The 13,218-nt window shown below is 42.6% G+C and overlaps 1 protein-coding gene across 1 annotated transcript in view; it reads right to left on the bottom strand.

Annotated features, from left to right (window-relative positions):
- map3k15 (mitogen-activated protein kinase kinase kinase 15) overlaps positions 1-13,218 on the bottom strand; it is a 160,181-nt gene that overhangs the window by 92,778 nt on the left and 54,185 nt on the right. Inside the window, exons 7-8 of the mRNA XM_063051041.1 lie at positions 5,267-5,379; positions 2,097-2,256 (exon numbers count right to left, since the gene is read on the bottom strand). Coding sequence (XP_062907111.1) covers positions 2,097-2,256; positions 5,267-5,379 — 273 coding nt within the window. The remainder of the gene's footprint in view (positions 1-2,096; positions 2,257-5,266; positions 5,380-13,218) is intronic.

The raw sequence follows: 13,218 nt of genomic DNA, 5'->3' as shown, positions 1-13,218 counted from the left end.
TATTCAGATGGGGAGAGAATTCAAAATGCAGAGATGCAAAGGGGCTTGGGAGTCCTTATGCAGGATATCCTAAAGGTTAACCTCCAGGTTGAGTCGGTGGTGAAGAAGGCAAATGCAATGTTGGCATTTATTTCTAGAGGTATATGAGGGATGATTGATATGTTCGTGGCTTAAGGTAGGAGTCAATTTTAGAAAGTCTAGCACATTTAGTTTTCAACATAGTCCCCTCCTACATTTACACACTTAGTCCAGCGGTCATGGAGCATACGGATCCCTTCTTTGTAGACGTCAGCGTCTTCGACCTCCAGAAAGTGGTCCACAGCAGGGGTGATTGATAAGTTCATAGCCTTATGTAGAAGGGGATGAGTTATACTGCTCTCGTTACATGCATGTGCAGTTCAACTCTTTGAGTGATTATGCAGAAAATTTGAAGTTAATAACTCATCTCCTTCTACCTTAGGACACGAACATCAGTCACCCCTGTTGTGGACCTCTTTCTGGAGGTCCAAGATGCCAACTTCTACAAAGAAGGGATCTGTATGTTCCACAACCGCTGGACTAAGTGTGTAAATGTAGGAGGGGACTATGTTGAAAACTAATTGTGCTAGGTTTTCTAAAATTGACTCCTTCTACCTTAGGCCACGAACTTATCAATCACCCCTCATAGAATATAAGAGCAGGGATGTGATGTTGAGGCTCTATAAGGCATTCGTGAGACCACACTTGGAGTATTGTGTGTAGTTTTGGGCTCCTTATTTTAGAAAGGATATACTGACATTGGAGAGGGTTCAGAGAAGATTCACGAGAATGTTTCCAGGAAAGTAAGGGTTACCGTATGAGGAATGTCCGGCAGCTCTTGGGCTGTATTCCCTGGAATTCAGGAGAATGAGGGGGGATCTCATAGAGACATTCCGAATGTTAAAAGGCCTGAACGGATTAGATATGGTAAAGTAATTTCCCATGGTAGGGGAGTCTAGGACAAAGGGGCATGACTTTAGGATTGAGGGACATCCATTTAGAACAAAGATGCAGAGAAATTAGTCAGAGGCTGGTAAATCTGTGGAATTTGTTGCCATGAGCGGCTGTGGAGGTCATGTTATTGGGTGCATTAAGGCAGAGATAGATAGGTTCTTGATTAGCCAGGGCATCAAAGGGTATGGGGAAAAGGCAAGGGAGTGGAGATGACTGGATCAGCCCATGATTGAATGGCAGAGCAGACTCGATGGGCCGAATGGCCTACTTCTGCTCCTATATCTTATTGTCTTGTGGTCTTATAGTCTCAGTACCATTGGCAATGATGAACAATAGTCAACAATTTTTGATATATAGTTGAACGATTTTGGTTGTAACTTACTATGAGATAAAATAACCTGAAATCAGCTTGCAAACAAATTTAAATGATTGTTCCCAATCTTAGTAAGCAGAAGCTTCCTTCAGAACATTATCAAGCCTGTAGTTTTGCTTTCTACGTTGCTTTGCTACAGTTTTGACTTTACACGAGGGATACGTTAGCAGCTAGTTTTTAAGCTGTCCTGATTTTCAATGAAGTCCATGGAAACAAATTTCTTGCCTATTTTGTACTATCTACCTACCAGCTTGCCTCTCAAAGTCCAACCCTACATCCCCGTTGTGAGAGGTAGGAACAGGTAAGGCTGGCCAACAGGGCTTTGGTGAAGCTGTATAGGCTAATCCCCTGGTCAGTGTACACAATGGATTCCAGAAACAATGATGAACTCCAACATACCAGCAACTTTAGATGATGGAGATAGGAGGTCATCAATGGCCTATGCTCCACTGGGAGCTAAGGTCCCAAGAAGTAGAAGAAGAACCCTTCTAGCTTGGTACATAAATCAACACAGGCATGTTTAGACTTGTTCCTTCAATCATTTTACACCCTCTCCTCTCCTGACACTACGTACCATTAATAATAACATTGAGGGAAGTGGTGTCTAAATGATGGTTGATTTTTTTTGACCATTTTTTCCTCTCACTCAAGTTAAAATAGCCCACTAGATTTCATAGTGGGTCACTCAAAATAACTCAGATGAAATTTATTCAGGGACATAATGAAATATGAGTGTTGGTTCCTCACTTACCAGAAAGGGGACTTGAGTTTGAAGAGCTTCTCTGCTGCCAGGACAGCCTTGTTGATGTCTTTGGCCAACATGCTGACAGTGAAGAAATGGCCCACATCATAGTAGTTGTTCATTTTATCCAGACTCCCTTTTCTCCCCAGCAGACTGTTTAATCTCATGCCTGTCCATGAGATAACATGATAAATATAAGCGCAAACACGAGGAAATCTGCAGATGCTGGAATTTCAAGCAACACACATAAAAGTTGCTGGTGAATGCAGCAGGTCAGGCAGCATCTATAGGAAGAAGTACAGACGACGTTTTGGGCCGAGACGTCGACTGTACCTCTTCTTATAGATGCTGCCTGGCCTGCTGCGTTCACCAGCAATTTTTATATGTGTTGATAAATACAAGCAACAGGTCCTCCAATGCTAACAGGTGTTCTTGTTATCACTAATGCCCTTATGAGGCAGGCTGCCTCTACTATAGAGCACTATTTATCCTTATTATTTCTATGTGCAGATGTGAGTCTGTATAGGATTTGTAAAATGAATGAAGCAGCTTTCTAATGGCGTATGCACCATTCATTTATCATTGAACTATAAATACTAAAAAATATTCCATGTTTGATCCATTGTCTGCCCTGATAACAAATGATAGCCATGGCATTAATATTGTAGAATACACTGATGAGGCTCTACTTGGATTATAGCATATCATTTTCATTACTCTACTACAGGAAAGACAGCATCGAGCTGAAAAGAGTGCAAAGAAGATTTACGAGAACATTGCCAGGGTTAAGGGGTTATAGGGAGGGTTTAGTCAAGTTAGGACTTTATTCCTTGGTGCATAGGAAACTGAAGTGAGACTTTATAGAGACAATATGACCATAAAATATAGGAGCAGAAGCAGGAATATTTGGGTCATCAAGTCTACTCTGCCATTTCATCATGGCTGATCCAATTTCCCCCCCCCGCCCCCGCCAGTCCCAATTGCTTGCCTTCTCTCCATATCCATCCATACCCTGGCTAATCAAGAATCTGTCATCATCTACCATAAATATACCCAATGACTTGGCATCCACGGCCACATATGGCAACCAATTCCACAGATTCACCACTCTCTGGCTAAGGAAATACCTCCTCCCCTCTGTCCTAAAATGAGCCCCATATTCTGAGGCTGTGCCCTCTGGTCTTAGACTCCCCCACCACAGGAAACATCCTCTCCATGTCCACTCTATCGAGGCCTTTCAGTATTTGATGTTTCAATGAGATTACCCCTCATTTTGCTGAATTTCACGCCCAGAGCCATCAAATGCTCTTCATATGACAAGCCCGTCAATTCCAGAATCATTTTCGTAAACCTCCTTTAAACCCTCTCCAATGCCAGCATATCCTTTCTTAGACAAGGGGCCCAAAACTGCTCACAATATAGGCATATAAAATTATGACGGCCATAGATAGGATGAATGCACACAGACATCTTCCCCAGAGAAAAGAAATTGAAAAGTAAAAGGGATGGGATTACATTGAGCGGAAAGATTTCAAAGGGATCCAAGGAGCAACCTCCTCAAGGTGTGTATGTGAAATGAACAGCCAGAGGAAGTGGTTGGGGTGGGGCAGTACAGCACCAACAAATAAAAGTCACTTGGACAGGTGGACGGATTGGTATAAGTTGGAGGAATATGGACTAAATGGGACTAGCTCAGATGGGTGCTTTGCTCAGTAGGGACAAGATGGATTGAAGTTCCTGCTTCCATGTATGACTCAGTGGCTCTATTCTGAAACCTGGATGGGTAGTAAAGGGGAGTTGAGAGGGGCAGTGAATTTACCAAAACTGTCAATAGACTTTTCAATATTAGGGGAACCAAGGGATATTGTGATATGACTAACTGATATTAGGGGCACATGCTTGCATTATGGTCATGCATCAATTCATTATCCCTGTTGCTTTCATTCTCTCCTGAGGCAGTCCTTTGTGATCAAAGACAACTTACTTCCACTCAGTTTAACAGATTATGTGGTGACTAATGAGACCAACAAAGGAACCACAGACTTTTCAACAAATTTGGCAGGTGAAGACAGAAGGAATCAGTAAGTGGGTGGTTGGTAGTTCTTTTGCTTACGCAAAGCCTCAAGGCTCTCAATAGCATCCTGAATGCTCCTTCACTATTCTCTGACTTATCATGAGCCAGAGGTTCCCAGTCGACAGCAGGAATGCAGCACTTTTCCAGGGAGGACTTGAGCATATTATGAATCTCTTCCTTTCTTCCTAAGGCAAAGTTCAGATAGAGGCAGTTCTGGAGTCTGGCGATGTGCAAAGTGATCCTATTATTAGCGGAATGAGAACAACTTGGGTCTCAATGTTGCAGATGTTACCCTGGGAGAGGACACTGCCAATGTCTGTTCAGTCAAATTAGCACAAACAGTGTTGGGTATTTTTCTAGTGCCTTGAGTGGCTTACTATAGTTAGTTTAGATATCAGAAATATTTAAGAGGGCAGCGATCACTGCTGGCCATTAGAACACGAGATTCAAGCTGGGTCTGACCTCTTGATCTTCAGATAACCTTTTCTTCAATCAACCAAATGCTGTGCTGGCAAATTTCATCACTGACATATGCCTTCTCCAAAAGGCAGATCTGTGACTTCACTGTGAATCTTTATTACTAGAAGGCAGCCTAATACAGACAGAGCTAGCACAAGATCTTTGCCATGCAGGTGTGGAATAGAGTGTACCACTCAAGCTTTTCTATGCTTCAGTGAAAATATTGACAATGGATTGAAGCTCAGCCCGTGGACATGTGCCAACATCGAATGCCTACCCTACCTCGACTAGCCGGATGTGGTGTGTAGCGAAAGGCTAAACAGCTTCCCAATAGTTGTGAAGATTGGCTCCACTCCTGCAGGAAAGTTTGTTAGAGACCATATGCAGCACTGGAGCAAAAGGATTGGGAAGAATGTTGGGAAAAAGATCCTTCTGACTGGATGGTAGGTATAGGCATCAAAATAAGAAGTTATATAGACATCTGTGATCTTCAGTCACCAGAAAAAAAAACCTTGAATAGTAACTTCAACGACTTTTGGTTTCTTTTTGCCTTGTTTTGTAACTCAGAACTGCTTAATGACAGTAGAATTCAAGAACTTTATTGTGAATAAATGCAAGCAGTAACAATTCATGGCGCAGGACTTACCAATTTTTTTCAACTCCATTGAGCTTTCGAACTGCTGGCCAGCAGCGATTAGGAGGACTGCCAAATTAATGCCAGAATATAGAGTTGGTTGGAGCTCAAAGCCTTTGCGGTACCTTATTATTAACAGAAACAATTATTATTCAATTATTAAAGGTACAGTATATGCTGATCCCTAAAACTACCACTGGGCACTCAGCACTTTACAGGTGGATCTAAGAAGTTCTTAGAATGTAATTAAACTGAAAGAGAATGGAACACAGATTTGTCAACTCTTAGCTGTCAGATATACACAGTATTCTGATATATACGTAACTACTTTATAAAGCAATTTATAGAAGTTCTCCCTCATCAGGGTAGACTGCAGCTACTGTGAATGTACAGTATATTTTGCTCATGCCTGTTCACAAATCTGGCTTGAAGCTTATACTTCCATCAAGTTGGCACACGGGCATTTTTCATCCCAATTCTCAATCACCCCCCACCGTTCAAGCGCATGCTCCTATTAATGAAATAGAAATGAAGTTTAGGGACTTCTCTCACAAGGATTTACCAGAGACAGGAGGGAAGGGCACGTTGCAAGCCTATTGAGGTGGGGTGTAGAGGTTTTGCTGGCTGCTTGCTGTGCAGGACCTACTCTCCTCGGCATTGTGAGGACAGCAAAGAAAAGAGGCATCAGGGTCAACTCAGTGGTTGCTCTGTGAGCCTCCAGATGGCTTTGGATCAGAGGTGTGGCCTGTGGACCAGTGCTGCTGGGACACAAGCCAGGGCCTGATCAACTCTGGCTGGGTCCCCTGGGTGAGGGTGTCTGATGTTGAAAGACCTGAAACACCAAATGACCCCAGGTCACATCACTAATGATGTGTCCCAGTGCAGTCTAGGATGTATTTCAGCATCATCACCTGCTGTAGAACGGCAAGGACACAAAAGAAGGTCAGTCAGATTTTCAAATCTAATAATCTTTGCCCTTTTCCCTGGAGCCCAGTATTTTGATTTTTAATTTCATACTCTGACATGGTTCCTTTTCGGAAGCCATGACTGAAAATACCTCCACTACCCAGTGAAACACTGCATTCTAGATGCTAACTATTCATTGTGCCATCATTGGTTCTTTTACCACATTAGATCCGTGTTCTCTGGTTCTTTCAGAGATGTTCCTCAACAGTCATTCACAATTGTTCTGTATGCATGTCTGGTCAATAACTTTACTTACGTTCCTTCATTGCTCACATCTTAATTTTAGGTCTGGTATTAGGTCAATATATTTTCTGATATGAAATGCACAGACTGGAAGAGTTGTGGGAGAAGAGTCAATAATGGCTTTCAGAATCTATTACATACAGTATGGCTCAAAAGAAAAGTTGCTGTAGGGTATTGAAGATGGTGCAGTAGGTAACAATGCACAGCATATCCTTTATATATAGCAGCACAATGGGCTGAATGTTCTTCTTTTCTGCGAGGAAGCAAAGAGATGCAGCAGGTGGTGCTGTATCAGTGTTTGGAAAGGATTCAACAATGACAGAGTGCTCACCTACAATCCATTACAATCATTCTGCAGAATACTATTGGCAATGGGTTTTAATGGACTTTATAACCCCAAAGGAAATATCGAAAACTACCCTGTAACCTCCCTTTCCCACTTCTGTTAAAGCCTCTTAACATTTGAAATGCTACTTCTGTTTCCCAAACTATAGACACTGCCTGTCCTGCTGAGCTTTTCCAATGTTTTGTGCGCTTACTTGTTTTATTTTTGTGGGGTTTTTTTACAATGAAGTTTTCATTTATTATAATAAAGTCATTTATTACAGAAATTCTGTTCCTCCCAACATAATGTACAACTGGAAATGATTCAGAAGATTTGTAGCTCACGTGGTTGATGGTTGGGTTGAGTTGTTCTTCGATCCTGGCCAATGTTTCATCACCATGTGAGGAGACGTCACAGACAGATAGATACTTTATTGATCCCAAAGCAAATCACAGTGTCACAATGGCACCACAAGTGCACAGATATAAATAATAGAAGTAGAAAGAATAAAAAATAAGTTAAAACAGTCAAAAAGGAGGGTGTCATCACATCCCTGGTTATAGATTGACTCATTATAGACCCTAATGACCAAGGTTAAGTATGATCTCATATAGTGCTCTTTGGAGCAGTGCAGTTGTCTTAGTTTATTACTAAAAGTGCTTCTCTGTTCAGCTAAGGTGGGGTGCAGAGGGTGAGAAGCATAGTCCAGAAATGCCAGGATTTTCTGTTGGGTCCTTTGTTCTACCACAGCCTCCAGTGTGTCCAGTTTGACTCCTACAACAAAGCCAGCCTTTCTAATCAGTTTATTGAGCCTGTTGGCACAGGGGTGTATCCACGGAAAATAGCGCCTATGACAAGCACTGAAATTGCGCCCCTGTTCAAACATCTGACACCCATCTTTTAGATAACTTTACCACAATATCAGCTCAAAAATACAAGTCAAGCTCATTAATCTTTTAATTAACAAATTATGGCATTACATGAAAATTATAACTGCACCTTCCTTGCTTTCACTGATGCAAGTTGGTCCATGATGTGATCAAAGTCAGTTTTTTCAGTTTCTTCTCTTTCTACACTCAGCAGAGCAAGATCACAGAGTCTGCCTTGACCCACGGAGGCTCTCAAATACAAAAGTATTAGTTTTAACTTGCTGAATGACCTCTCACAGCTGGCGATGGAAAATGCGATGGTTAGCATTATCTGAATAGCAATGCGAAGATTGGGGAAGACGCTCTCATCTTTATACTGAACAATAAATTCAAGAAACTGTTCAGGTCTTGATATTCATCAAAGTTGCTGGTGAATGCAGCAGGCCAGGCAGCATCCCAGGGAAGAGGTACCAACGTCGACTGTACCTCTTCCTAGAGATGCTGCCTGGCCTGCTGCATTCACCAGCAACTTTGATGTGTGTTGCTTGAATTTCCAGCATCTGCAGAATTCCTGTTGTCAGGTCTTGATATTTTCAGGTTGACCCACCTTGATAGCAACATTCTGAAATCCAAAATTTCTTCATATAGCTGCTGTCCATCAACATCAGAGCTGTACAATTCAGCCAAACTTTTGCACTTCAGGTCGTCACTGTCGGCGCCGTAACACAATCCCTCGACTTCGAGAAGGAACCCAAACTTGGCATCAGTGTCATGCAAATGAGCAAACCTTTCCTTCATTTCTCTGTGAAGATGGTCGAGTGTTCTCTTCATGACTCTTTCCACTTCCTCCTTAGCTGTTAACCCAGCGTCTCTCGCATTGTCATCAGCAATTTGTTTCTTTCATCTCTGACGTCTTTCAACTTCAATATTCCATTCTTGACAGAGACCGACTCCTTCTTCGAGTGACTCACTGACCAACACTTCTCTTTCATCATAAAAATAATCTCGGAGGGCTTTCAAATCCAGGGCAGCATCGTGGAAGTTCATGCTAGGACCCTGCAGCTTCATTTGAATACGGTCAATGTGAATGAGTACTTTTTTCAAAATCCCAGCCAAGTCAGAAAATTGTAACTCAACATACAGTTATACAGCTGCCTTGCGTCACTTCTTGTTTCACTGGTCTTGTTTTCATTGTCTATTATGTCCAGGAGAACTTGAAGTATCTCCTCAAAGTACTTGTTGACAGGCTTCACTGCTTCTGTCCTAGCACTCCACCTGGTTTTGGACTCCGACTTAACCACAGGCATGGCGTTTTTGACTTCTTCCCAGTGCTGTGTTGAACGAGAGAAAAACACGTAGAGAGCTTCGATGATGCCAAAAAACGTGACCACCATTGTATCCTGCTTGGCTGCATGTACACCCATCAAGTTGAGTGAGTGATTGTCGCAATTCACAAACACTGCCAGGTTGTTTTTCTCACTTATTGTTTGGTGAACACCACTTCTGTGTCCAGCCATCACAGCAGCGTTGTCGTAGTACTGTGACCGACAATCTTGTAGCTCCATTTTGAACTGACCTAGCTGTTTCAAGATGTCTTCAACCAAGTTCTCAGCATCCATAAGACCATAAGACAAAGGAGCAGAAGTCAGCCATTCGGCCCTTCGAGTCTGCTCTGCCATTTTATCATGAGCTGATCGATTCTCCCATTTAGTCCCACTTCCCCACCTTCTCACCATAACCATTGATGCCCTGGCTACTCAGATACCTATCAATCTCTGCCTTAAAAACACCTAATGACTTGGCCTCCACTGCCGCCCGTGGCAACAAATTCCACAGATTCACCACCCTCTGGCTAAAAAAATTTCTTCGCATCTCTGCTTTGAATGGGTGCCCTTCAATCCTTAAATCATGCCCTCTTGCACTAGACTCCCCCCAACATGGGAAACAATATTGCCACATCCACTCTGTCCTTCTGGCTTCTCCGGATAAAACCAAGGAAGGACTCTCTAACACGGACTGTTTTCCTCTCAAAATTAACTTCCACATACCTCACTACTTCTGACATCTGCTCACGGTGTGCCTGATCAGGAGTCGAGTTGAACATGAGACCATAGTACTTGACTTTACAAATGCTTCTCAGTAAACTCTGGCAAACAGTGGATGCCATCATGTGGATGAATTTGTTCTGGACACCCAGTGAAAGATAAGAAGTGGATCCAGGACGACGTTCCAAATGAGTGAGGTGTTTTTTTATGACAGGGTCAAAGATGGCCAGCAGTTTCAGTAAGCCAAGGGAAATTTCCCACATTGGAGTCATCGTCTAGCTGAAGTGACTCCTTGTGTCCTCGGAAAGCTAGATTCTGAGTTGCAAGGAATTTTATGCAGTGAAGAATTCTCGTCAAGATATCACACCACTTCTGCTTTTCCTTTTCAACCTGTGACTGAAATACTACGTCAATAACTCCTCTGTTTCCAGCTAAATTTCTTTCCACTGTGTGAAGCATTCCCGATGATTCTTGGCATTTTCATGAACACTAATCCTTTCAGGTGCTTTCCACTGGTTGAATCCACTTTCCTGCTCCAATGAGGATTGATGGTCTGACCGGGAATAGAGAAGACAACAGATACAAAATGCAGACTTTTTTAGAAGGGAAATAGACCAGCCATGAGCGAGTCACTTCCTCACCACGACCATTTCCCAATTTCTTCTTGAACCAAGTTCTGTTCATTGAGCGGTTATTTGTTGGTAGGAAAGGCCCCTCACTGTTCTGGAAATTCTTCAAACTCAGTTTTATTATTTCTGTTCTCAACGCGTCAGGCAGAATTGTTTTTCCAGTATCCTTGTTGAACTTCAGAAGTCCAGTGTCATGCTCTTCGATCACTTCTGGTATGACAGTTCAAGGCTCTTTGACACCATCCAGTTCACTAGGTTCAGTGTCGTCAGGTTCAATCTCATCAGGTAAAATCTCATCAACAGACTCAACATCACCACCACCACCATCGTCTTCCCCTCCTGTCATGCCCACGTTCTCTGTGGCAGCCTCACTCTTAATCTTGTCATACTTGGGTTTATCTGACTTGACTTCCTCCTTGGCTTTTGATGCATTTGTACTTGATCCATCTTCGGATTCTAACAAACTTGTAGCAGGTGTGGGCAACTCCATGGAACGTGTCGAACTACTTGTTCCGGGCTTTTCAAAGAAGGGCATGAAGAACTTGCTTGACTTCTTGGCTTCCTCCACCTCCAACTTTCATCTCTTCCATCCTTCAGCTCCATTTTCCTTCTTCTTCGTGAAGAAACGTTTCAAGGTCTTCTTACACAATGCTCTGAAATAAGCACATCTTAGTGCTTCTCACCCATGATAATCAAAGACAGATCATACATCTGAAGAAAGTTCTTTTTTCACTATCCGAGGATGGCTTGTCTGACTTTAATAGAAACTGCTCAGTGGCGCCCCCCCCTTCAAGTGGCGCTCAGGGTACGTGCCATACCTGCCATACCTTAGATATGCCACTGTGATGGCATCACCCGTGTTTGGCCTTTATATACTTCATACTATAAATGCCAGGCATTTGGAGGACACACCGCAATCAACAGATCACTGATGATGTCTCCTCTCAAGGTGATTAAACATTTGGTAAGTAAATTGCCAAGATTGGAGAACAATTTAACTCAAACATTATGTTTGACTCTTTCTGCTTTACATACTTCCAGACGCTGAAGCATGTAACATAAAGGCAATCAGTATAACACACGCAAAATGCTGGAGGAACTCAGCAGGTCAGACGGTGTCTATGGAGGGGAATAAACAGTTGAAGTTTCAGGGGGAGACCCTTCATTGGGACTGCAAAGAAAGGGGGCAGATGACAGAATAAGAAGATGAGAGAGGGGAAGGAGTACAAGCTGGCCAGGTGTCAAGGAATGTTGGTGGGTGGGGAAAGGGAAATGATGTGAGAATCTGGATGGACAAGGTAAAGGGTTGAAGAAGGTATATGATAGGAGAGGACAGTGAACCATGGAATCAAGGGAAGGAAGAGGGGAAACAGAGGTGATGGGCAGGTTATGAGGGTGGAGAAGGAGAAGAGAAGGAATGAGAGGGTCACCAGAATGATAGATAAATAAAAAAAAGAGTGGAGGGGTAATAGAGGAGAGTGGTTACCAGAAGTTAGAGAAATCGATGTTTGTGCTATCAGGTTGGATTCTACTCAGAGGTAATGTGAGGTGATGCTCCTCCAACCTGCACTTGGCCTCTTTGTGACAGTACAAGGGGCCTGAACAGCCATGTAGGTGTGTTGGTAAATACGGTACAGTAAGTGTATTGTAATAGAAGATAAATGGCAGCTGAAATGCCTATTCCTTCAAAACTGCCCCATTGGTCAAAAATATCAAAATTGATCTTTTAACCCAAATTCACCCAGTCAGTTCAGATTGGCAACAACAATTTCCATCAGCACAGGGACGCCACAAGGCTGTGTATTTAGCTCCCAGCTCCACTCATCTTATATTGATGACAGTGAGGCTAAGCACAGCTCCAATGCCATATTTAAGTTTGCTGACAACACCACTGTCGCTGGCAAAGTCAAAGGTGGTGATAAATCAGCATGCAGGAGAGAAATTGAAAATGTGACTGAGTGGTGCAACAACAACAACAACCTCTCACTCAATGTCAGCACGTCTAAGAAGCGGATTATCGACTTCAGGAGGAGGAAATTGGAAGCCCATGAGCCGGTCCTCATCAGGGAATCAGAGGTGGAGAGGGTCAAGAACTTTAAATTACTCGGTGTTATCACTTCAGAGGACCTGTCCTGGGCTCAATATGTAAATACAATTATGAAGAAAGCATGGTAGTACCTCTACTTCCTTAGAAGTTTGTGAATATTCGCCATGACCTCTAAAACTTTGACATACATCTATAGACACGTAGTGGAGAATATACTGACTGGTTGCATCATGGCCTGGTATGAAAATACCAATGCCCTTGAACGGAACATCCTACAAAAAGTAGTGGATACAGCCCAGTTCATCATGGCTAAAGCCCACCAACCATTGAGCTCATCTACATGGAGCATTGTCACAGGAAAGCAGTATTCATCAACAAGCAACCCCACCATCGAGACCATGTTCTCTTCTTGCAGTTTCCATCAGGAAGAAGGCAAATTTGATCCAAGCCTCACATCACCAGGCTCAGGAACAGTAATTACCCCTCAACCATCAGGCTCTTGAACCAGAGAGGATAAATTCACACAACTTCACTTACCCCATCACTGAACTGTTCCTACAACCTATGGACTCACTTTCAAGGACTTTTCATCTCATATTCTCAATATTTATTGCTTGTTTATTTATTATTATTATTTTTTTTTCTCTTTCACGTTTTCACAGTTTGTTGTCTTTTGCACATTGGTTGTTTGTCCATCCTGTTGGGTACGGTATTTCATTGATTCTATTGTGTTTCTTGGATTTAAGAAAACAAATCTCAAGGTTGTGTACAATATGGTGACATATATGAACTTTGATAATAAATTTACTTTTAACTTTGAGTTCGCTACCTGCCTTTTCC

This window comes from Mobula hypostoma, chromosome 6 (genome assembly GCF_963921235.1).
Source record: "Mobula hypostoma chromosome 6, sMobHyp1.1, whole genome shotgun sequence".
Taxonomy (NCBI): Eukaryota; Metazoa; Chordata; class Chondrichthyes; order Myliobatiformes; family Myliobatidae; genus Mobula; species Mobula hypostoma.
This window is presented reverse-complemented; position numbering and strand designations above follow the sequence as displayed.